Raw genomic sequence first — 25,513 nt, forward strand, 5'->3', positions numbered from 1 at the left:
ACTGTTGCCAATATTCCTTTTTTTTTTCTTTTCTGCTTTTTCTCCCCTAATCCCCCCAATGCACAGTTGTATATTCTTAGTTGTGGGTCCTTCTAGTTGTGGCATGTGGGATGCTGCCTCAAGCTGGCCTGACCAGCAGTGCCACGTCCATGCCCAGGATCCGAACCAGAGAAACCCTGGGCCGATGAAGCAGAGCGCGCAAACTTAACCCCTCGGCCACAGGGCTGGCCCCTAATTTTTTAAATTACAGAATTGAAATTATAACGTACGCAGTTACATAGAACATCCTCCACTTACCACTGTGACCGCTTTTCATGTTGTAATTTTAACTTGTATGTTCTTAAATGTTTGAATATCCCATAATTTATTAAACGGAGAGCCTGTGGTTGGATATTTAAACTGTTTCCATGTTTCCACCCTTGTGAATGATGCCTCAGTGAAGTTCCTACAACGAATATTTGCCTCCATCTATCAGCTCTTAAAGGTAAATTCTGAGAAGCGGGACATGTGGAACTGCTCTCCCACTGGCTGCTCCCTCGGCCACACTCCCTCAGCCCTCCCAACGGCCCGAGAGCACAGGAAACTCAGAGCCGCAGACACAAGCACGTGGCATGCGGCCAAGAGGCCTGGGGGAGGTCTGCCCGGCCGGCGGCACCCATCACACCTGGCAGCTCCAGAGGAGGAAAACCTCACGCTCTTCTTTACTCAGCCTCCCATCCCAGCGCCAGGTCAGCCTGGACCTGCCCTGCTGTCACCCTCCACCACACGGCCACAGGGTCTCCTCCACACGATGAGTCCAATTTTCTATTACCAACAAAAAGAGCCATCAGGCCACCTGCTCTGAGGTGGAGGTGGAGGACAAGGAGGGAGCTTTCAGGTTATTTTACATAAACAACTTTTTTGGAATGTATTTATTCATGGTTTCCATTCTGCTATAAACATGAAAATTAACATTTTGAATTATATATTCTAGTCTTCTGTATTTAACAATTCAGACCTACATGTTAAAAAAAATACTTTTCTCCATACAGAAGTGCTGTATTTTTTCCCTAGGAAAACAATTAAGAATGCACGGACATGAGAATGACTCACCCTTAGTGACCCTCCCGCCTAAGCTGGGCACGACACATGCGACTGCAGACGGTCCACTGAAAACGCACTTTCTGAAGTTACTCTGTGATGATACCTTTTGGTGTTTTCTTAATGTATTAACTTCCTGTCGCTGCCATAATGAATTACCACAAACTAGTGGCTTAAAGTAACAGAAATCTGTCCTCTCACAGTTGTGGGGGCAGGAGTCCTCAGGTGTGGGAAGGGACGAGCTCCCTGCGGAGGCCCTAGAACCGGGTCCTTCCTGCCTCACAGCTCCCGGGGCCCTAGGTGTTCCTGGCCTTGCGGCGGCATCACTCCAGCCTCTGCTCCCTCTTCACAGGCTCCTCCTCTGTGTCTGCGTCTTCTCTTCTGTCTCTTACAAGGACACTTGCCATGGGATTTACGGCCAACTTTGATATTCCAGGACGATCTCATCTCGAGAGCCTTGATTTCATCTGCAAAGATCCTTTTTCCAAATAGGGGCACAGTCACAGGTCCCAGGGATGAGGACATGGACTTATCTTCGGGTGGGGGCACCCGGCAGTCCACTACACTCAGTGAACAGTACTGTGATCTCCGACGGACACTTTCATCAGCTACTTTGATTAAAATAACTTCACACTGGCCAGCCCTGAGGGTCTGGTGGTTAGGACGCGGCGCTCTCGCCACTGTGGCCCGGGCTCCTGGCCCGGTCAGGGAACCGCAGCCCCGTCTGTTGGTTGTCACACTGTGGTGGCTGTGTGTGGCTGTGATGCTGAAGCTCTGCCACCGGATGTCAAACACTAGCAGGGTCACCCAGGTGGACAGCTTCCGGCTTCCGGCAGAGTCTCCAGACTAGACAGACGGACCCGGCCAGCCACTTCCAAAAAATTGGCCACGAAAACTGTATGAACAGAGGCAGAGCATGTCTGATAGAGCGTGGGAAGGGGAGAGGATGGTGAGAGGATGGTGCAGAAAGACGGGCAGGGCGCCCTGCTGACACCAGGTCGTAGGAGTCAAGTCGACAGCACTGAATACAAAATATTATTGTTAAGAAGCCAACACTTCTAGAACTTGTGGTTTCCGGTCCACGTATCTTAAAAAAACCCTCCACATCATAGAGTGTCACTCTTATAAGCACTAATAAAGCCTAGAAAACCCACATGGCAAGGGAATAATTGAAATACATGAAAAGGCACAAATATCATTAAATGAAACAGAGGTGCTCCACTCATCTGCCCTGAAACTGGGCCCTTGGGCCTGGAATCGAGTATCCAGGACAAACAATGAGCTCGAATAACCAAGAATCAGGGTTTGAGCAGCTGGCACTGGATTATGGAAAACATGAAGCTCAGAAACATTCGGCTACAACTTTACAGAAACGTATCAACAGGAACACTGCTGGGGAGTGCGGCCTAACAAGTGGCCCCACCGCCACGGGAGGCGCACAGCCCTCCCGAGGTCTCCTGGCACCACACGTGACCCGGGCTCTTTGCGGCCACGGGTCCTCCATCCTGTCTGCCCCCCCGCACACTGCAGGAGAACCAGACCTGTCATGAACATCCACCATACAAGCGGACAGTCCAGAAACACTTCATGACCACATCGAAGACTCCAGAGACCACCAGTCAATCAAAGAGGACTGGCAGGCGGCAGGGGTGCGACGGGGCTTCTCCAGAAGGGCACGCGAGTCTTGCACCACGAGACCATCCCAGGTTTTTGTTCTTCCTTCAAGTGAATTTCAGAAATGGATCCAAACGTGTGCCATACTTTGTTTCTCTATCTACAATTTATTAGGCTGTCACCTATTCTGTTAGAAGATAGTGAAGCTATGATGCATCCAAATTATCTTCAAAAGGCTTTAACCTAACGCGAAGTGCACACTCCTTCAGTGTACGGTGGAGTGGATCTGCACCCATGCAGGACCCACCTGCCCCCACCTCAGTGAGGACGCTGCACACTCGCAGCACATGGGAGGCCCCTGGCCCCTCCTGGTCAACATCCCCTGAGCAGTGACCACTCTGCCCTTGGTCACCATCATTTGCTGTATCTGCTGACTCTGCACATGTGGGATCTCACACTCAGTTCGGCTCTGTTCACTCGGCATGGTCTGCAAGCGCCCCACACAGCTGCTGGAGCAGCGGCGCACTCTCGTTTGCTGTTGCATCCGCCGCATGACTGCAGGACCAGTGCCTGTCCCACGGCTGATGTGCACCGGACCTGGCAGGCAGTGGTACCCACGTGGCTCTCACGCACGTCTTCTGGTAGACAAGGCTCTCGTTTCTGTTGGACGTACACCGAAGAGAGGAGTTTCTGGGCCACGGTGTATTCGTATGTTTGGTTTCAGCAGACAGGGCCGAGCAGAGCCCCACAGTGGCTGCACCAATTTGTGTTCCCACCAGCCGTGCATGAGCACTCCAGCTGCTCTGCATCTCCCCGAGACACAGCACTGCGGCGGGTCCCGTCCACCTCCGTCAGGGGTGGGAGTGCAAACGCCACAACGTGACTTGAATCTGCACTTCGCAATGACGGCAGCACTGAGCCCAAACGGGGGTCATTTGGACGTCTTCTCCTGTGAAGTGCGTTCAAGTCTTTTGATTATTTACTAAGTGGGCTTTTCCCTTGGTTTTCCTAGTTTTATGTATGCTGAGTATGAGTGCTTTGTCAGATATGTTTATTGCCAACATTTTCCCTTGTCTGTGACTGGCCTTTCACTCTCCTAATGGTGTCTTTTAGTGAAGAAATTAATAATTTTAATGAAGCCCACTTTACCAAACTTCTATTATTAGAGCTCTTCCTGAACTGCTTGAGAAACGTTTGCCCACCACCGTGATCATGATGCCTTTCTCCCACGTCGTCTTCTAGGAAACCTCATGCCTTTACACTTAGGTTTAGGGTCCATCCTAAATTAATTTTTGTGCTTTGCGTGAGGTTGGAGTCAAGATTCATGTTTACCCTCCTGATGACCTCCAGTGCAGGCAGAACCACACACCGAGAAGACCATCCGCCGCGGAACCCCAGGGCCACCCTCCCACGTCAGGCGCCACAGTCTGAGCCAGTCTGCCCCGCCAGTCACTGCAGCTCCGTGCGTCTTGCTACCAGCTGACACCTGTCCTCCACGCTCTTCCTCTTCCAGATTGCCTGGGCTGTCTGCTGTGAACAGGCCTCTTGCTGTCTGCATTCTGAGGCGTGGACATCTGGGGCCTTGCTGACCCTGGGGGGACGGCCCAGCCCGGGACAGGCCAACTCCAAGGTAACACATAACTTTCCTGCACCCACCCCCTCTACCATGCAGTCCTCCACTCTGAGTCACTAACTTCCCTAACCACCCTGGGACCAGACAGCCAGGGCCGGCCCCTGTGCCTCGGAGCGGCCGAGACTGTTCAAACAAGCCAGTCCAAGCCAGCTCACTCTGCCTCAGCTGTCCCTTCCAGGCTCTCGCCCCGTCTTCCCTCACTCCCCCTGCCTCCTGGCCGACCGCGTGCCATGCTGGGCCTCCTTTGTGCTTCAGTTTTGGTATATTGGGTATTGTGTTTTCAAGGAATTTGCCCATTTCCTCCAACTTGTCACAAGTATCGGCATGAAGTCATTCATAATATTCTCTTTCTATTGTTCTAATCTCTGCAGGATCTTAGGAATGATCTTTTTTTTTTTAAAGATCGGCACCTGAGCTAACAACTGTTGCCAAGCTTTTTTTTTTTCCTCTCCTCAAATCCCCCAGCACATAATTGTATATTTTTAGTTGTGGGTCCTTCCAGTTGTGGCATGTGGGATGCCGCCCCAACATGGCCCGACAAGGCGCCATGTCCGTGCCCAGGATCCGAACCGGTGAAACCCCAGGCTGCCGCAGCAGAGTGAGCAAACCCAACCACTCAGCCAGGGGGCCGGCCCCAGGAATGATCTCTTTTTAACAGCTTTCATTGAAAATTGGCACTTTCCTCTATTTTTATTGATCACTTTTGATAAGAGTTTATTAGTTTCATTAATCTTTTCAACACACTGCCATTCGGCTTTGTTCATTTTTCTGTTGTACATCTACTTTCTATGTCATTGACATCTACTCTTTATTTACTCCTCTTGCTTTCTTTGGGTTTAACTTGCTGTTTTTTCCCTCACTTCTTGACCCTCAAAGTTAGAGTCTTCCTTCTTTTCTAGTAAATGCTACTAGAGCCATAAATTCCCCTTTAACACCGCTTATGCATATCCTGCAAGTTCTGATATGCTGTGTTTTCAATGTCATTCAGTTAAAGATATAATCCCCACTGTGACCTGCTCTTCCAGTCAAGGGTCATTTAACAGTACGTTGTGTGATGTCCTAACACTTGGGGATATTCTAGTATCTTCCTGTTACCGATTTTATAAGTTTAATTTCACTGAGGTCAGAGAACACACTATGATTTCAGTCCTTTGGTATTTGTTGCGACCTGAGTTACAGCCCCGATTGGTCTATTCTGTAAACGCTTCCTGTGCGCTTGTTTGGTGTAATGTTCAAATTGGTTAATTGTGTTATCAGCCAACCCCTCCGACCACAGAGGCAAAACTCCTAAACAAATAGCAAGTTGAATTCAATGATATAAAAAACAAATATGCGGCCAGCCTGGTGGCGTAGTGGTTAAGTTCATGTGCTCTGCTTCAGTGGCCCAGCATTCACAGGTTTGGATCCCGGATGCCGACCTAGCACTGCTTGTCAAGCCATGCTGTGGCGGCATCCCACATGCAAAATAGAAGAAGATGGGCACAAATGTTAACTCAGGACCAATCTTCCTCACACACAAAAAAAATTAATAATAGTACCTCATGAATAGATGGATTTATTCCAGGAATTCAAGGTTAACTTAACATTTGAAAACTGTGTTCAAATCTTCTCTGTCCTCATTCTAATATTCTGTCTGCTAGTCTATCAATGACTGAGGAGATGTGTTAAACATCCCCAGGTCTAACTGTGCGCTTGTCCCTCTCCTTTCAGTGCTGTCCACTTCTACTGCATTTACCTCAAAGCTGAGCATGCACATTCTGCATTGTGACATTTCCTACTGAACTGACTCTTCCGTCATTATGCAGTGTCCCTCCTGAGCAACACTTCTGGAAGTCGACTGTGTGACATTAATATTAACGACTTTCTTTAGTGTTTCCCTGGTTTGTCATTTTTACCTTAAACCTCTCTGTGTTCTTACCTATAAAGTATGTCACCTACAAACAGCAAACTTTTCTAAAGAGCAGGCTGGAAACGTTTTCTTTATATTGGTTGCTCCGTGCACGTGTAACAAGAGAGGATGGATGCAGCTGGTGTAGGCCACCGTCCTGCTGCCTGTCTTCTGTCTGTCCTGCACGTGTTTTGTTCCTGTATGCCTCCTCACTCGCCTTCTTTCAAACTAATCAAGTCTGATTCCACTTTTCTATTCATGAGCCTGTGAGCTGTCCTATTTTGGTCACTATTCACGTGACCTCACAAAGAACGCAGGAGCTGTGCAACAACCTCGCCTCCCCTCCCATCTTTGTGCTGGCAGCATCATGCATTACACTCCTTTTTCTGTTAAAAACCCACAGAAATGACCAGTGTTGCTTTAAACCATCCAGATCCTTTCCTGACTTGCAAGGTCACCCACCCTGGTGCTTCTTCAGTCTCTTCTGTCTGGGAAAATTCTTCTTCAGCCCGACGGCTGGTTTTTCATACTTCTTGTCAGCTGGCAAGGAATTCTCTCTGTCCTGTTTGTCTGCATGAAAGGGTCTTCATACGGCCTTGATGCACGAAGAATGTTTTTGCTGGGTACAGACTTCGAAGTTGGCAACTCTTTCTGCAGCTCTTCTGAGATGTCGTTCGTTGTCATCTGGCTTCTGTAGTTTCTGCTGAAAAGTCAGCCATCAGTCTTATTCCTCTGAAAGGAATGTTCTTTTTCTCCAGCTGCTTTTAAGATTTTTCTTTCTGTCTTTGGTTTTCAACAGTGTGACCACAATGTGCCCAGATGTTGTTTTCTGTTGTTGCTATTTGGTATTCATTCTTCTTGGGGTTCACTGGGCTTCTTGAATCTATAGACTGATGTCTTTCAACCGTTTTGGAAAATTCTCACCTGCTGTCTCTTTGGATATCACTTCTGTTCCATTTTTTTCTCCTCTCTTCTCTGAAACTCCAATGACACATAAATTAAACATTTTCACTATCTTCCATGTGTCTCTGCTTTTTTCCCATTCGTTTTATTTTCTCTGAGCTTCAGCACGGATATTTTTCATTGCTCTGCCTTCCAGTTCACTAACCTTATCTTATATTGTATCCAGACCATTATTGCACTATCTAATGAATTCTTAATTTCAAATATTGTATTTTCAGCTCCAGAATGGTCACTTGACTCTTTTTTTATAGATTCCAGTTCTCTTGAAATTCTCCATCTTTTAATCCATTTCATTCACCATTTCCTTGAATGTGTCATCAATATCTTCAAGTCCCTGTCTGAGAACTACAATATCTGACCTGGTGGGCTTTCTTCATTTGGCTCTGTTACTTAGCAGACACTGTCACTTTCTATTAAATGCCACATGTGAATGAAACAGCAGAGACACTGCATGCAATATCAGTATTTCTAAAGACAATTAAGGTTGTTTTTATCATTGTTTTCCTTCTGTCAAGCAGACAGATTCAGGAGGACTACCTTGACTCTGTGGAGCTTCATTCCAGCTTTTCTTGGGGCTTGTCCAAATCAGTCTTGGTTTCATTCCTAGGGAGTGACTCTCACTTCAGGGTGTGGCCCTTCCGGGGTCTCAACTGGAGGCCCAGGGTGTCCCCAGTCTCCTCGACCTCGCCTGGGCTTGGCCGCCCCATCGCAGCGCTCCATGGCTGCACCTCCCCACCTCGCACCGCAGCCTCCCAGGGTGTGGTCAGCTGGGTTCTTGGGATGTTGCTCTGTGATGAGCTTGGAGGGTGAAGGGTTTTGTAAGCCAACTTGGGAGCTCATTCTCTGTGGCTTCTTGCTTTTTTAGGGATTTGCTTCTCAAGTCCCAGCTACCTGGGCTGCCCTGAAGGGCAACGTCCATCTCCCTGGCACCTAACACTGCTGCTCCCTGCTCGGCCTCTGTTTCCCACTCCAATGTTTGAGAAACATGCCAGAGAAAATCCAGGGTGAAAGTACAGGTCATTTTGTGTTCTTCTCTTCTCTCAAGGACCATGGTCCTTCATGTCCCACCTGCACCAGCTGCTCTCCAGGATATGTGTATATGCGGGTTTGGCGGCTTTTTGCCACTGTTTCAAATAGTTTTTGCCTGGAGGGTAAGCCCAAGACAAGCTAGTCATGGTTGAAGCTGGAAGTTCAAAAAGTTTTCTGCAAAATATTTTCTTTGAAACAAATCAATGCCTTTTCCTTAGCACGTAAGTTATGTGCAACTGGCAAACTGACAATGATCAATACTGTACTATACATTTTAAATGCAGTCTAAATCGGTACGTGAACATCCCCAAGTGAGCACAGGCGTCATTTCTACACACACCCCTACAGCACATGACTGACACCCACGTTTGTGAGGGCACCTATTCACATTTTGTGAAAATGGTAGATACGATGAGAAGCCCAAAATGAATTTTTAGACATGGAGCAAGTTTTGTGGCAGTAAATAGACCTAAATAAAGAACCACCCTTTTATTATTGCAATTCTCTGTGTTCAAGAAAGATTAATGTGGGGCCAGCCCAGTGGCGCAGCGGTTAAGTTCACACGTTCCGCTTCTCGGCGGCCCGGGGTTCGCCGGTTCGGATCCCGGGTGTGGACATGGCACCACTTGGCACGCCATGCTGTGGTAGGCATCCCACATATAAAACAAAAAAAAAAAGTAGAGGAAGATGGGCATGGATGTTAGCTCAGGGCCAGGCTTCCTCAGCAAAAAAGAGGAGAACTGTCAGTAGTTAGCGCAGAGCTAATCTTCCTCAAAAAAAAAAAAAAGAAAAAAGATTAATGTTACATATCAATAAAATTTTTAAAAAACTCTTTGAAATCAATCCCTGAGACACAGTATTTCAATGAGAAATTCAATTAAATATAAGAGATACAATACCTAAATGAATCTGCTGAAAATTTCCTATGTCAGATGACTATATAGTTTTAAGGGACATGATGTTAAATGTAAGAACAAAATTGGGTGGCTATCTATCCTAAAAATGTTTCTTACATCCCTTATCATTTTGCCATCTACCACAAACCTATTTCTTTTTTAGGAGCATTTCTTTATTTTTCATTTGTTTTCAAAAGAAATTCAATTTACTTAAACTAAAAAAACCAAACCAACAATTGACCCATTTCTCCCACCCCCACGCCTGCCTCTGCAACCACCAGTCTGTTCTGTGTCTGAGCTCGGATTCCTTTCTTTTTAGATCCACATATAAATGATCACTTGGAATTTGTCCTTCTCTGTCTGACTCATCTCACTTAGCACAGGCCCCCGAGGTCCATCCATGTTGGTGTAAATGTTCGGATGTCATCCTTTTTCTTGGCTGAGTAACATTCTGTCGTGTATACACCACACCTCCTTTATCCATAATCCATCACAGACACTTAGGTCATTCCCACATCTTGACTACTGTCAATAACGCTGCCGTGAACAAACCTATTTCTTTCGGGTACTACGGTAACTGTCTGACATCCTCTACCTGTTTGAGGAAATGGACCACAGCCCTTCAGCATGACAGCACAGAGACACTCCCCAGAACGCAGGCCTCCTGTGCCTGGTCCACACTCCATCCAGCCCAGAAAGAGCCCCTCGAGGACCAAATGAAGGAAAAGCAGCCACGCAGCCTCGCACCCCAGCCTGGCTAACTCAGAACCTACACACGCAAGAACCTTGAAGTCAGGCAGTCGCCTGTGTTCCTTCTGCCACAGTGTGTCCAGGTTTGGATCTATAATCCCCGAGAGATCCCATTGTGACCAACAGAAAAAAAAGGGAGAGCTTCCTTTTCTCTAGAAATGACGTTCAAACACAAACGGGCACTGACATAAACCCACGAGGCAGCTGACCTCGCAGACGGGCAACACGCACCAACCGGCCTGGAGACGCCGCCCGCCTGGGGCAGGGGGCACCTTGACAGCAATGTCCTAAGCCTCTCTGAAAACCCAGCCTTTCTCCGTCTTCAGAACTCATTTAATGAAGATAAGACCAAGGAGCGGGGCAGGCAGAGGCTGCTGGACCACACGTGGACCACGCCCCGGCCACCGTCACAGTCGGCGGGGATGGGCATCAGACTGATGGGGAAGCTCCTCTCTCCAGAGACCCATCCATGCCCTGCTGGAGGGCGCGGCTCCCATTGTCCCAGAACCTGGCGACAGGGGCACCTGCTTCCTTCCGAAGCCCAGCTGCTGCTAGGCAAAAGGTGAGTGTCTGCCAGGCCCCAGCACCGACCACGTCCACAACCACCTGCTCCGCGTGAGCAGGCAGATGCGGACCCCGTACATCCAACGGAGGTGGACAAGCAAACGCAAGGCGCTCTTTCTGAAAAGAAGCAGTTTTGGTAATTCTCCGTCAACACCGTCACCTTCACACTTGGAGAGAGACGCCGTGTGATGCACAGAGCAAGGAAGTGGGGGCTGGGCTTCGTCCTCGGATCTTTCTAGAAAGTAATGGGGTCAGAGTGATTGGGTTCCTCTCCCCATGGATGGTGCGCGCTTTTCTGCCTCTCCACTCCTGCTCTGCCCCCGTAAGTCAGCAGTCCTACACCATCCCGGTGAACTCAGCCCCTGTCGCCTAGAGGCGGGAGGTGCACCTGCCCCACATGCACACAGGCTGGGCACAGGGCCTTCACCTGGCCGCTGGCAGAGGATGCGAGAGTGACAGCTTTAAAGGCACACACCAATGCCTGCTCCCAGCCCCTGCAGGCTGCTCCCACCCCGACGTGGCTTTGCGGTCACCCAGTGGCCACTGGACCTGAACGCCAGGCCTGGCCGCAGGAGAGGCACATGTGAGCGTCCAGTGCTGAGCAGACAAAGGCACCTGTTCCAGCCTGTCCGGCCTCAAAGCCACTCTGCGCAGGGAGGCGTCTGAGTCCACGGGGACATTCTCCTCGTGGCTCCACAGCTGACTTCAGGGTACAGCTTTGGGCCCCCCAGGGGCTCTCGGGAAGTTCATCCAGGCCTGTGGGAGGAGCGCTGGCTGCACAGCGTGCTGGAAGAAGGACTGGACATCCTGGATGGGCAAGCAATCCCCACAGAAACCCACCCGGGCACGAGCTGGGGCCAACTCCAGAAGAGGCCTCACCACTGAGCCCAGGTCTCCAGGTCTCGAGAGGCGTCGATCTAGAACGAGAGACAGACAGGTTACAGGCCATCAGGACGCGGTGAAATCGAGCAGACTTAGAGCAGACACGTTCCGCTGCCTCCTACTCACCAGGTGCCCGTCCAGCCACCACAAGGACGACTGTCATGTGTCTGGAAAGGAAGGCTACAATTAATCCTCAGCGAGCAGACATTCAAAAGAAAACCCACATTAACAGAACACCAACACCCCCAAACCATCCTGCCAGGACAGACCACCTGGGAACTGTACTGATGTCAAAATCCAGAATATGTGGTCAAGCTCTTCTGAAAGATTTATTTTTCTTCGGGGAGACAAACGAGCCTAACAGACCTGTCCTCACATAAACACCCCGTGGCTTCAGGAGCAGGGAGGGAGCCGGCCCCGGTTTCTCTGGGCCCCTGAATGGCAATGGTCAGAACCGCCATCGGCAGGACCGGCTTAAGCCGGGTCAGCACCACTGATCTCGAGAAACTGGTGTCTTTAACCCACTGCTATATGAGTTGAACGTCTTTACGTGAGGGAAAACAACTCCTCAAAAACATTTTAATTTAGATATAAAAACCAATTTAATTTCATGTAACACATTGCTAAGGGAGAGAAGCAATTATTACTGCACACGCTGACACTTCGTCCCCATGACGCAGGCTCTGTTTCCTGGCTGGGAACAGGGCGTGGAGAGCAGCTGACACTACAGAGGCTCATTCCCGCCCTGAGCTTGAGCTGTAGGGCACTGGGTCCAATGGGACTGGTGTGTGGGACCGGCGGCTGGTTGGCTGCCCGGGATGTCGGCCGCTCTCTGGTCTTACCTGGGCCGGGGGGTGGGGTCTCCCTGGGCTCGGGCTGGCGAGTCACCAGAGCGGGCCACCGGCTCTAGTGGAGGAGGGTAGAGGGGCCAGAGGGAGCCGCTTCCCTCTGCTATCGGCGTCCCCCCACGAGTGACTCGGGCTGGAGCCAGGCCCTGGGAACACAGGAAACCGGTCTCACCACGTGGACGGACGCCAGCTGGCGGCTTTCAGAGGCTCCGGAAGCGCCGTCCTGGATGTTCCACGGTGAACAGAGCTGCCAGTGGAGGCCGGGTCTCGCTGGAGGTGGGTGTGTGGGCACTTTATCAGCTCGCCAACCCCAAACGCCAGGGGTCTCCGCCCGCGACTGCCTGGGTGGGGCCTCTCCCGGAAGCACGATAGCACAGAGGTTCTGCGCAGACAGTTGGATATGTCGCACAAAGGCAGAGCACACGTCCCTGCAGCGAGCAGAACCATCTTCGGTCACGGCCACACCACCCTGAGCACGCCCAGCTCGTGTGATCTCAGAAGCTAAGCAGGGCCGGCCAGTCAGGACGTGGATGGGAGCAATGATTCTGGAAAGCACTGCAAGGTATGTCAACTTGGCTTTTTACCTGAAAGTGTGGCAGTGTCTCCACCAAACACCCTTTCATGGGAAACTGTCTGAAGTTCCAGCATCAGTCCAGAAGCAGGGAAAGGTCCTTGATTCATTTTTAAACCCATAAGGAAATAGTCTTTACAGTGCAATCAAAACAAAAGCAGCCCTAGCCATCTCCACTCGCGTCCCCCACGCCCCGGACATCTGGGCAGCCAGCAGGACAGGAAGGCCCAGCGTGGAGCACCCCACCCACCTCGCCCCAGGCTCTCACGAGTCCGCCCTCCCGTGAAGAGCCTGAGGGGACTTCGCACGTCCCTCCCGTGAGGCAGGACAGCACCACCACGACCACGACGGCTGGGGAGAACCCTCCACTCTGTCAACAACAGTGTCGAGGGCCGCCAGCTGACAAGTAGGACGATGCTCTTGTGGTTCGGGTTGTGGTGCGGCTGGAGTGACGGCCAGTGGCACTCACCCTCCTGCACCCACAGGGCTGCTGCGTCCTCATTTGTTCCCTGAAATCACGGCTTCCTGTGTCCTCAGGGCGTTTTTCAAGGGCCCACCCAGATCAATGCACACCCACAACACAACTGGTAAAACAGGGCCATGTTTTGAGCCACAAACGATATTTTGAACAGGTTGTATTCAGCAAACAATGACCATTAACAGGTAGGATGCTGGCCCACTGCGGACAACTCACAGAGTAAAAGAATCAAGTTGAAGGACTCAAAATAAAAAGGACAAAAGTTCTCTAACGGAAAAAGCAGTCAAAGGGTGATGACCTAGTGATAAAACCGCCTGTGGATTTAGTAGCCAAGTCACTGTCATTAGACCCATGAAATAAGGACTCTGTTGTTCTAGAAGCTTCCAGAGCCATCCAGAAAGGATCTCTCCATACGGGCTGTTGCTACTGCCTGACCAGTGCTCACATATTTAATGGTTCTCTTAATTCTAACATCTGCAACTACTACCACTTTCTTCTGCGAACTTGCCATGAGCGGCCCACCCTGAGCAGATGAGGCAGAGTCAGGGGCTCGGGGACCCCCAGCGCGCCCTGCACCGCGGAGCTGACACTGTCAAACATCACGTCCCTAAAGTATTGTCTTCTCCTCGATTCTCCAACCACGAGCCACGTCTGCTGGGGTGTGGGCCCAACGGGCACCCCAAGTATCGCAATAACAAAAGGCTTGGCCCTAGAAAAGCTCACCATTAACAACCAGCCTGAGCAGCTGGAGGTCGGAGCCAGAAACAAGGCAAAGCCCCCTGCCCCCCACAGCGGCCCCCACACTCGCCGGCCCTCACACCGACCAGGAACGAGGGACGCCCTGCGACACAGCACGCGTCTCCCTCCCTGGGCCCCTCTGGGAGGACGTGCAGCCACGCTCACTGGGGCCGAGGAGTCTCCAGCGCTCTGGGAGGCTGGGGCGTCCGGCGAAGGGAGGCAGGGTGCGTGCGTTGCCTCTGCTCTGCCGTGAGGCCGTTTCTTCTCTCTTCAGACATGTGATCAGCTTCCTCACACCCACACGCCCGCGCTCCCCAGCCTGGCGGTCCAGTGGAGACGACAGCCACCACTCGGGCACCTGGGGCTCGGGGCACCCCCAGCTGAGCCCGCAGTGGAGCCCACAGGAGGAGGGTCCCCACGGGATGCAGCGGGAAGGCCGTGCGGAGCCTGAGACCAGGCTTGCTCATCACAGCTGCCTGTCCGTGGGGGGCAAGAGGAGGAGCCATCACGCTCGCAGCATCTTCCCTGAGCAGAAACCCACTCCCCGCGACGGCATGTGTGAACCCATGGCTCAGAGACAAGCCACCGAGAGCTCCGTGGGCCCGGCACTTCCTCACACGCGCCTGCGACTCAGCGCCGCAGGGCAGCCAGGCAGACACTGTCAGGCCCCGAGGCTCGGTACCCCCTCCTGATCTGGTGTGCAAACTCGTGAGTCGCTCAGCTACTCTTCATGCTCTCCGGGCGCTTGGAGAAGCCACCACAATCACATCTCAATCACGGGACAAGCGGCTCACAGCCTCCGGCCGCCTGCACACCCCCCGCCCACCCACCAGGGTGCGATGCCCACTATGATGAGTGCTGACACAAAACTTTGGGAAATAAAGGTTTTTTCTGGATATTTCCAACTCTCATTTTAGCATATGCCCAGAAACAGGCAGATTTTACTTATGATGTCAGGAAATAATACTTTAAGACAACCCATTCCCCACCCAGTTCTCTGGCCTCTGCTGGCTAAACGCCGGGAGCCCACACGATGTCTCAGTTCAGCTCACAGCCCGACCGGTAAGGGTTCCGCCAACTTCTCACCCCGACTTATGGAAAACTAAAGGGCAGACTCTTACAAGAAAGGTGGGGAATTTAGAATACTAAAAGCAAGGAGGTTAAAACACAATAGCAATAACGGAGCACCAGACCCCAAGAGCCGACCTCACCTGGCAGTCGGCACACGCACTGCAAACAGATGGGACAGGGCTCCCTTCCCGGCTCTCAACTCAGCTGCGACGGGAGCTGTGTGACGGCAATGACAACGCAGGAGCAGGCGTGGCTGCCCGCTCCAACGTCCAGACTCATGAAAGACACAGTGGACAGTGACCCACACTGGAAGAAAAAATCTGAAGACAAAAATCCACCCAGCACGGCCGCATCCTACAGGGTCACCACCCGCCCCATGACCTCACTCAGGTGCAGGACTCGCTGCAGGAGCATCTGGGCCTCTGCTGGGGTGGGACTGAGACAGAGGAGCCAAGGCCGGAGGCGGAGAAACCACCCAGGGCAGCCACGATGGGAGTACGTCCGTCTCTCCCTGCTCCGCAAGCTGCTTGGGGTTCCAGAGGCCCAAGAGCCAGGCCCACAGCCCACGGGTCCTACTGCTGGACCGAATGTGGGTGGAATCAGTGTTTGGGGGCTACCCAGGCCCCCTGGTCCCATTCCTGGGGTGGTTCCCAGCAGAGACGCACCAAAGGCCTCCTGGACATGCCCATAGTGGGGGCAAGGCTGCCAGACATGGAGACAGTAGGAAAAACGCCCACAAATCAGCCCTCTCATTCCAAAGTCGTTCTCGATGACAAACACAGACCAGCCACGTGTGGGGGCGCAGAGGGGAACTGGGCCCGCCCCCTGGAACTGATCACACACGGAGTCCACGCCTGAATTAGGAGCATCTGGAAGATGAAGCAGGCGTCCAGACCCCGAAGGGAGAACACTCCGCCAACCTCCCCACACGGCCACAGATTCCCAGTCACATCCCAGCCGCTCCTTCCCCGACAGCCACAAATCCTGTCCAGTCGTCCCCTCAGTGGAGGCCCGTTGCTGGCCTCATCTACGCAAATTCCACACGCCCCAAATGCCCTGGAACCACCTCCAGGACGTCCCGGGATCATCACAAGCCCAACAATTTCCACCGACAAGCAGGAGTGCTGGGTCCGCGGCAGAAGGGACTGATGTTCTGAGCGCTGATCATCTGCACTTTGCTCACGTGTTTGATGCTTTTACAAACGCTACTCGGCTTCAAATTCACACCTGTGTAAGCGATGCTACCCCCATTTTTCAGATGCAGAAAACGAAGCCTAAACACGTTTCTAAAAGCATGCCCAAGACTACGCAGCTAGTCAGCGCCGTGGGATGCTCAGTCCCGGGTCTGACTCCACCGCCCACCTCAGGCCCTGGCAACGGCTCTGAATCAAGTACACGAAAATAGAGAGAACGTAACGTCACTTTCCATTTTAGTCTTTATTAGCCACAAGTAATTTTCATCACTCCAACACAAAAACTGAGGATATTTTAGCGCTCATGAAAACAAAGTTGTAAAAATATTGTTTTTTAAATTGGAGAAAAATTAAAGATACACTTCCGAAATCCCCAACATCCACAGTGGCGGCAGATAGCCTCTGCTTCATCCACTGGCCCTAGAAAACCACTGCAGCCACACACACTCGCCCCCGGGGGCCTGGGACGGGGCGCCCCCCACGCCACGGAGAGAAACGGGGCAACACCTCGTTCTCTCACACCCACAATGAGCACCAACCAAACTCAGCATTTCCCCAGGATGGCCGGTCAGCGCCTCCTCCTGCAGGACCCAGACAGCCGCCATGCTCCCCGAGCATCCCCAACACAGATCTTGAGGACCTGCACCGAGGAGAGCGGCCCATCCCAGGCTGACACCTGGCAGGCACAGGCAGGTGGAGATGAAAGCTAAAAGCCCTCGTGTCTTGGGAGAAGGAAGTCTCGGCTGAGCCCGATGGCAACCGCTCGGCCATACCCTAGCTGCTCCTTGGTTAGTCTGCCATCCGCTTCCGGGCAACTGGAAGTCAGCTGGAGACATTTACCTTATAACCTCCTTGTAAAAATTCATGTATGACCATCATCAGCTGGTGGAAACAGCGAGGACGGGCACCCTGCTCGCCCGCAAATGCACCGCGGTCAGAGCGGGGACCAGCAGGGGGAGCCCGCCGCGCGAGGCCCTCCGTCCTGACTCGCCGGCTCCGTGTGCATGCCCAGGTGCTCAGGCTGAGGTCGGATGCCCCATTTCAAGTGGGAAACGGTGGCTCCCCTTCCCGTTGCCCTGACAACCCGCCTTCTCTGTGCAGCAAGGCCAGCGCAGTCCACCCGGCTCCTGTGCGACCCCCGGGACGGACCTCAGGGGAGGTTGGGAGGGGACCTGAGCCACAGCTGGCTGTAAGGACAGACGCCCCACCCTCACCCCGACTCATCGCGGTCTGACGGCCCCTCTCGACGGAACAGAGCAAATAGAACAGGCGGCGCCTGCACTTACGGGCCAGGGAGTGCGCGCCCTTGGGCAGGTACTCCAGCAGCAGGGAGCTGTCGTCCCCCAGCACGTCCGCCTTGAGCGACAGCAGGCTGTTCTTACTCATGAGAGCCGCCCGCAGGTTGGCCACCGCGGTGGCCTGGTGCAGCGCGTCGTCCTTCTCCGGGGTTAGGGGTGGGCCCAGGTAGCTGGTTTCTCCTCCCAGGAGGCCCTCGTCCACGTGGGCATAGAGCTCCGCCCTGTCCCCGCGGCTGTCGGAGCCGCTGGCTTCCGTGCTGGTCAAGTCCGCGTCTGGGGGGAGGAAACACACAGAGAACACGCAGGTCATTTCGAGACTCCAAGCAGGAAACAGGCACACTCAGGAGAAGCCAGCGTAACGAGCTTCCTGACACCCAAGCCTGTCCTGCCAAGGCCCCAGGACGGTGGCAAAGTCACAGCCCACACCTTGGGTTGGGGGCTCAACTCAAAACAATGGGGGCCAGCCCCCCAGGACAAGGGGCCGAAGACCTGATGCAGGCTCAGTTCTGGGCCGAGGGTCAGAGGCCGCTGTGCATCTGCAGTGTTTTCGTGTCTCAAAGAAGAGACGACACCCTCATGGACAGATGAGCCAAACCACAAGCTCCTGGAAAATCACCATGATCTCAGACCTGGCAAAGGGTTCTCAGACAGGACACCAAAAGCACAGCCACAAAACAGATAAACTGACTTCATCAAACTTAGAAACTCCGATGCCTCAGAGCACACGATCAAGAAAGTGAGAAGACGACACACGGAATGGGAGAAAATATTTGCAAATCATCTACCTGAGAGGAGCTCCCACCCAGAATACACAAGACACACAAACAGCCGTGAGCAACGCTCGCCATCATTTGTCATCAGAAAAATGCAGCTCAGAACCACAATGAGGCTCCATCTCACACCCACTAAGACGGCTGGGATTGAAAAGTCAGATAATAAACATTGACAAGGGTGTGAAGAAATGGAACCCTCGTACGCTGCTGGTAAGGATGCAAAACAGTGCAGCCGCTACGGAAGAGTCTGCTGGTTCCTCGAAGGTTAAGTACAGAGTTACCATACGGCCCAGCAACTCCACCGCAGGAGTGCACCCAGGAGCCGTGAGCACGTGCCACAGAGAACCTGCAGCTGTTGTACCTTCGCGCTCACAGCAACATTGCTCATAACAGCCAAAACGTGGACCAACCAAAGGCCCATCTATTGATGAATGATAAGACGTGGTCCATCCACATGCTAGAATATTACACAGCCATAAAAGGCACAGAGTGCTGGCACATGCTACAACATGGACAGACCTCAAGAACATTATGCTCGGTGAGAGAAGCCGACACAAAAGGACACGCATGGTAGGATTCCACTTACACAAACTATCAAGAAGAGGCAAATGCAGAGACCGAGGTAGATTGGGGTTCCCAGGGGCTTGGGGGAGATGTGACCGCTAGGGATAATAAAGATGCTCTAAAGGCGACTGTGGTGACGGGCGCGCCACTCTGTGAATACAGTAAAAGCCACTGAACTGCACACTTTAAATGGGTGAATTGTAGGATATGTGGATGATGTCTCAATAAAGCTGTTACTAAGAGAAGGAGACGTGACAGTCTCGAGTCATCAATTCAACAGACTCGACGAGCGCCGAGCTCAGACCAGCACGAAGTCAAGGCATGACCCAGGAGCTCCCCTCTGCTGGGGAGACGCACGGGACGAAAGTGCCCCAGACCGTGCTGGCCGGGCAGCCCCAGGAGAGGGCTGCTGCCCTACAAGGGCCCCTTGGAACACGCGGAAACTCGAGAAGTCTAAATAGAAACAGGCAGAGCCTCCACGAGACAGAGGCGGGAGGGTGAGGAGGGACGTGCGGCCAGGCACTGGCTACGCGCACAAAGGGCAAAGCCTGGCCTCTCCTGACAGGGACGGAGGGTGCCCGGCACGTCCTTTCCACTCCGTCACTGTCCTTGGAGAGGAGGGCGGAGAAGGGAACGCCCAGGAAGGCGGAGGGTGGCACCAGCCGTGGGAAGGAAGCTGGGCAGGCCCCAGGGAGGCAAGAAAGGAGGCAGGCCACTGGTCCCGGAGGAAGCGAGGCGATGGCAGCGAGGGGTGGAGCTGGGTCCCGGAAAGGACAGGCACCCTCCTCAGAACTCCGGGGAAGCAAGGGGCAGCACCAGGCTGCAGAAGTCACATGACACCCAAATGCAGCTCGGGCATCAACCTCAACATCACAGAAAGTGGAGACGGCCGGCCATCCTCTGCTGTCACAGAAAATTCTGGAAAATCGTGCCCAAGTCTGCTCACGCTGCTGTGTCTGCCAGTGTCCGGAGAAGTCCGGGGCAGAAGCACATGTCACACGGCAACACAGCGATGCTACCGCCAAACGCAAATGTGGGAAATTCTACAGCTTCTTCAGCCAAACACGGCTGGGAACACAGGGGTTTGGGGCTTCGACAGTCAGAGGCTAAAGAGGTGCCGAGTGCAGTGCCACGTGCAAACACCCGCCCAGAGACAGGGGACAGGGAGCGCCCAGCTGGTCACTGCTGAGGAACTGCTAACTTCCCGGGGTGTGCTGCGTGTCCAACGAGTGCCTCCCTTTTAGAAGCTGAAACGTCCAGTGACAGCGACGGGAACGTCTGTGCCGACCTCTCTGAAACTGAGTGACAGAGACGCAGTATCGATTTCTTCTCCTCCACGCACGTCGTGAAATTTTTCATAATAAAAGTTGGGGGGGAGAGTCTGAAAGACAAGAACTGTTTGAACAATCCAGCATTTGCCAGGAAGGCTCAGACGCCAGCCGTGAGGAGAGAGCGCGAATGAGCCAGCCCTCAGCAGACGCCTGTGAACCCAACAGAAGTCACGACCCAGGACAAAAGCTCCGCATGGCCTTGGCCTCGCGGTGTTTAAGAGGACGAGTCAATGGTGGCTCCTCACTTCTCTGGGGACACCGACGGCGGGAGACAGCCTCGTCGGGGATGGGCATGAGTGAGGATCCCTCAGACTTGGGACGTGGGACCACACGGCTCCAAGCTGGATCTCAGATCGCTGACGAAAATCCATAGCCCCTCAAAGTCTTAGTCCCCACAGTTCTAAACACTCAGAGCCACTCGGGGGCGCGGGTAACAGACCTGCCACCTAGAGGGAGTTCCCTAACGCCAGCACTTCCCACTCCGTTCCTTACGTGAACTAAATCCTAGAAATGATTTCCTGTCATCGACACGTAAGAAGAAAAGAAAACCACATTAACCTGAAAGATGGAACATCTTGCAACGGCCAACTGAGACACTCTTTCACTGTGAAAAGCACTGAGCCAACGTCGGCCCGTGAACTAGCAGCACCCCCGCAGCCCACAGAGCAGATCCTGGTGCTTCTGCAAAGCCCTGGGCTGCAAGGGGGACCGGCCCAGGTGCAGAAGGATGGGGTCACAGGTGCTGGTCCCCCACAGCCTGGAGGAGACCCTGTCCCGTTAGTCTACCTGCATCTATGAGGGCAAGGCGCCACGGCCAGCAGCCAGGGGGCACATCTCAGTAAGAAATGGGGACAGCAGCTGGGCATCACCTGGTCAGGAGGCCTGAGCCCGAGACGGCCATGCAGATGACAAATGTGTTCGGCGTTTTGACGCCCCTTGAGCTGCAGGGAAGGCGAGAATGAAGAATGGGGCAGAGGGAGAGTGTTTCTGAGTCTGAAGGTGAATGGAAGGGGCGGGAGGGGACACGGCCACACAATGCGCGACCCGGCCCAGGAGGCAAGCTGTGGACAGCGAGGGTGGGGGGCCCCAGGGGCCAGGTCACCTCCAGGAAAACCTGAAACACAAACCATGAGAGGAGAGAGCCAGGCACCCCGGAAAGGGCTGGAACCTTCCCTGCGAGACGCAGAGACGCCTGGGGACAGAGACGCCGAGGCTGTCCCTCCTGTCCCGAAGCGGCTCAGCCAGCATGGACCGAGCTCTGGTTGTGCCCCTATGTGCCGGCCCACAGAGAGCAGGAGCGACTTCCATGTGTGCAGGGCCGCTCCTCCCTGCCTGCAGTCAGCAGAGGGCTGGCAAACACTCAGAAAGTAACTGAGGCTGAAGTGGCTTCACAACGCATCCCATTTTGGAGGAAATTACACGGAGCTGGGGAACACTGGGCAGAGGCCGAGACCAGCCCGGCCAATGGCCAGTCCCCCACATTCACCAAAACTGCTTCTGACAGCTTTCACAAAACAGTTCAGTAATTGCCAGAGAATGAATTATCAGCTGTGGTCCCTGGATAGGATTCAGGATCAGGGCCACAGAGTCAAGGCAGGCAGTGCTGGGAGCCAGAGGCCAAGGCACCTGGGGACACTCGGCCACGACCATGTCTGCAACCACCCCCTGAAACAGAAACGTGTGCCCATTCACACAAACCCTCTGAACACTCCACACAGGCCAAGCGTGGTGAGGACTGGGCAGTCCAGGCGCAGGGAGGGCCCAGCTCAGGCAGAGCAGCTCAGCATCGGGGTCTCGAGGGCACTGGTCCCCAGGGGGGTAGGCTGAGAGGCCACCCATGTCCAGACCCAAAGGCCACCCCCCTCCACAGGACAGTGAACCCTTGGTGCATCATGCAGACAGAGTCCAACTTGAGGAACGTGTGACCCCTGCCAAGGACCTGTGACCCTGGGAACACTTTCGGGGGATCGTCCCCACAGTGCTGACTGCTTTTGGAGGCCTCTGAAGGATATTTTCTATTTTTTCAAACTATAAGCTTTCTAATATCTTTCTGCCAATTCCTCGATGGTATATCAGTATTAATTTTGCATTTCTAGCAACTAAATGTAGGGATTAAATCAACGTTTAAGTTAAGGCTTTGTTTCAGTCAGCTGGGGCCATAACAGAGCACCGCGGACTGCGTGGCTCACACACTGCCCTGGCAGCTCCGGGGCTGCGAAGTCCAGGACTGAGGTTCGCTGGTTCTGGTGCTGGTGAGAACTTGGCTTGCAGACAACCGCCTGCCTGCTGTGTCCTGACGTGGCTGTGCCTTGGCGGGTGTGTGTCGACAGAGGGCGAGCTCTCCAGTGTCTGTTACAAGGACACTGATGCTATGGGATCAGGGCCACACCCCCAGGACCCCACTGACCCCTAATCGCTTTCCTACAGGCCCGGTCTCCAACACAGCCACACCGGGGGTCAGGGCTGCAACATCCACAAACATTAGGTCCGTAGCAGATTTAAAACTAGAAAACACCAGATTTTAAAACCAAACTTTTAATTAAATTATATTAACAATTGAAGTTCAAAAGGTGTAAAAGAAATCAGGATTAGCTGAAAGATCCTCCACGTGTGAGAAGCTGGAACCTGGTTTCAAGGAACATCTGGGATCCACTGGTTGGGAATCACCGGGAAAAGGTGAAGTGGTTTCTTTCCTCAGGGGAATGAGGATGGTGCGGGTCACAACTCCACTCACGAGGAGGGATCCAAAACACGACCGCCAACCACCCTAAAAATGCTAATCACTGCTGATCAAGGGTCCACCGCACACAGATGACAGCAAAGGAGTTTTTTAAAATCCCTTTAATTGAAAAATTCCCAAATGAATATTCACGACTCAGAAAAGCTACCATTTGTTACAGGAAATCAAAACCAAAAGCACTGTCAAACCGTCAAATCGTCCTGGGTGAACCCGCACCTGTAACAAGGGACCTGCGCTTGAGCAAACCAGGGGACGTGGAGGGACCGGGGTCACAGCAGAGCTTCTGACCAACACACGGAGACACCCCAAGCCTGCGGCCCCCCGGACAAGACAGCAGGAGCCAGGGGCGCCTTTCCGAAGCCCCAAGTCTTCCACGGCACCGAGGTCCCAACCTATGTCCCAAGTTTCTGGAAACAGCACTGGGACGCCTCCTAACGTAAGGATAATACCGTTCAAATAAAGCTTCCAAGTAACTGGCCCACTCTCAAGACTGGAGCTGTAAAGGAGAACGAACAGCCGCACCACATCCGACACCCCGAGAAAATCCACATGACGAAGGCAGAGCCCGGCTGGCCTCGGCTCGTCCTGCGTCCACGCCAGCAGTGACTTTCGGAAGAGGCGGCAGGGCTGGTCTTTCCGGAACTTAGCATTCTTCAAATGAGGAAGCAGAGGGAAAGTGCCCAGGTGGGAGTCTGAGGCCGACCCCGGACCCTCCCAGGTTCTAACCCCCATGGAACAGCGGAGGCCGGGGTCCAGGCTCCGGCGGAAGCACCGAGGGACACCATGCAGACAGCTGGCATGGGCCTCAACGAGAGGTGCCAGGAGCGTGAACAAGACGCCCATCGCCTCCCGGTCCTTCCAGACCTCAGCTGGAGTTCGGAAAGAGGGATCTAAGACGACGGTGTCAAACATGAGATTCCACAAACAGCATGGGAAGTCGAAAGCAAGCTTTATACCACAACTAGTCCATGTGTAGATAGATTAAAGAGTTTGATGTTAGGAAAAACCACAAAATTCGCTCTTATTAGATTATTCTTATGAAAAAGCTAAAACCATTCAAAACACTCAAGGGGCACTGTGAGCAACACAGCAGCTCTCTCGATTAGGAGCAGCCACGGCTGCGCTGCAGCAACTTCACATTTAGGGGTTAAAGTAAATTCAGAATGCGTTTCTTGCTGAAGTGCCTACTGCCAGGCGGGTCCCAGTGGGCGGTATTCCACTGCCAGGCGGGCGGCAGGATGCTGATGACACAGCGCTGGATGGCGGCTCAGGCCTGTAGCTCCAGGAACTGCCTCCACGGTGTCACTCAGCCATAAATGTGGACAAGAATTGTCCCCACACCGCCCGAAATCTGTTCCAACGCAAGGATGACATTTCCTGACACCCAGGACTCCAGGGCCAGCGGTGACCCACTTCGAGAGCTGAGGACGGCGCACGAAATCCCTCAAGAAGCTGCCCGCGTTGATCCACGCCAACAGCCGATGCAACTCTCCGGACCCTCCCGCATCACCCGACACTTTGCCTCCGAAGAGCTGTCTGGGCAAACTCAGACGGTGACAGACACTCTAACTCCTCTGAGCCCCCATGAATTCCACCAAGAACTTCAGGAAAGGCCGTTCGAGCAGCCCTGCCGCCCACGAGCCACGGCCGCTTCTCACACACAAACTACCCTGTGTGATCTGAGTGCTGGCGAGGACGCCCCAACCCCTGGGCGAGGCTGTGTCTGGACAGGAAGGTTCTGGAATAAACCCCTCATCTGTGAGGCCAGAGTACCAGACGGGACCCCTCCCGAGTATTTGTAGGACTAGGGCTGCGCTGTTTACGAAGCACTCATGAGCACCCAAATGCCCAGTCTTGCGTCTGGAAAATGGGCTGGGCTCCAAAACCCATTCATAAGCTAGGAACTTAGGATGTTCCCTCCATCTGGAACCACCACATGTGTGTACACACATCCCCTTCTCAGGAGCAGCGTGGCACCCCTCGCCTCCCAGCACGCCACCATCCACTGTCTGATACTTGTCTCTCCCCTAGAATGGGGGGCAGAGATTTGTTTGATTTTGCAGGGCAGGGTGGGTCACTGCAGTCCCCAGCCCCCGGATCAAGGTAATACTCTCAGGAAATATGTTTTTCAATTTTTTTTATTGTGGAAATACACATAACACAATTTACCATCTTAACCATTTTAAGTGTACGTTTCAGTGCCATTAAGTACATTCACGTTGTTGTGCGCCATCCCCACCATCCGTCTCCAGAACTTTCTCATCTCCCCAAATGGAAACTCTGTCCCCAATAAACGCCAACTCCCACCCCCTCCCCCAGCCCTGGCTCCACCATCCTACTTTGTGTCTCTGAATTTGACTCCTCAAGGTGCCTCACGTGAGTGCGTTCACACAGTGCTTCTCCTTTTGTGCCTGGCTTGTTTCACTGAGCATAACGTCCTCAGGGTTCGTCCGTGCTGTAGGCGGTGTCAGGATTTCCTTCCTTTCTAAAGCTGAATAATATTCCTTTGTCAGGATGGACATTTGGGCTGCTTCAGTAAATATTTTTGGAATGAATGAATGAAAGAAAAAAGGAAGGGAGGAAGGAAGAAAAGAAAGTCACACCATTTG

General features: G+C 53.1%; 1 protein-coding gene across 10 annotated transcripts in view; it reads right to left on the reverse strand.

Annotated features, from left to right (window-relative positions):
* ZBTB46 (zinc finger and BTB domain containing 46) overlaps nucleotides 1-25,513 on the reverse strand; it is a 69,756-nt gene that overhangs the window by 7,879 nt on the left and 36,364 nt on the right. For 7 of the 10 annotated variants that reach the window (XM_044748814.2, XM_044748811.2, XM_044748813.2 and 4 more), the window contains exon 3: nucleotides 17,485-17,769. In XM_044748814.2, the coding sequence (XP_044604749.1) occupies nucleotides 17,485-17,769 (285 nt within the window). Of the gene's footprint in view, nucleotides 1-1,092; nucleotides 11,335-11,425; nucleotides 11,467-12,299; nucleotides 12,576-17,484; nucleotides 17,770-25,513 lie in introns of those variants that run through there. The other 3 variants (XR_006514401.2, XM_044748816.2, XM_044748815.2) reach the window with 3 other exon arrangements.

Source organism: Equus asinus, chromosome 15 (genome assembly GCF_041296235.1).
Source record: "Equus asinus isolate D_3611 breed Donkey chromosome 15, EquAss-T2T_v2, whole genome shotgun sequence".
Taxonomy (NCBI): domain Eukaryota; kingdom Metazoa; phylum Chordata; class Mammalia; order Perissodactyla; family Equidae; genus Equus; species Equus asinus.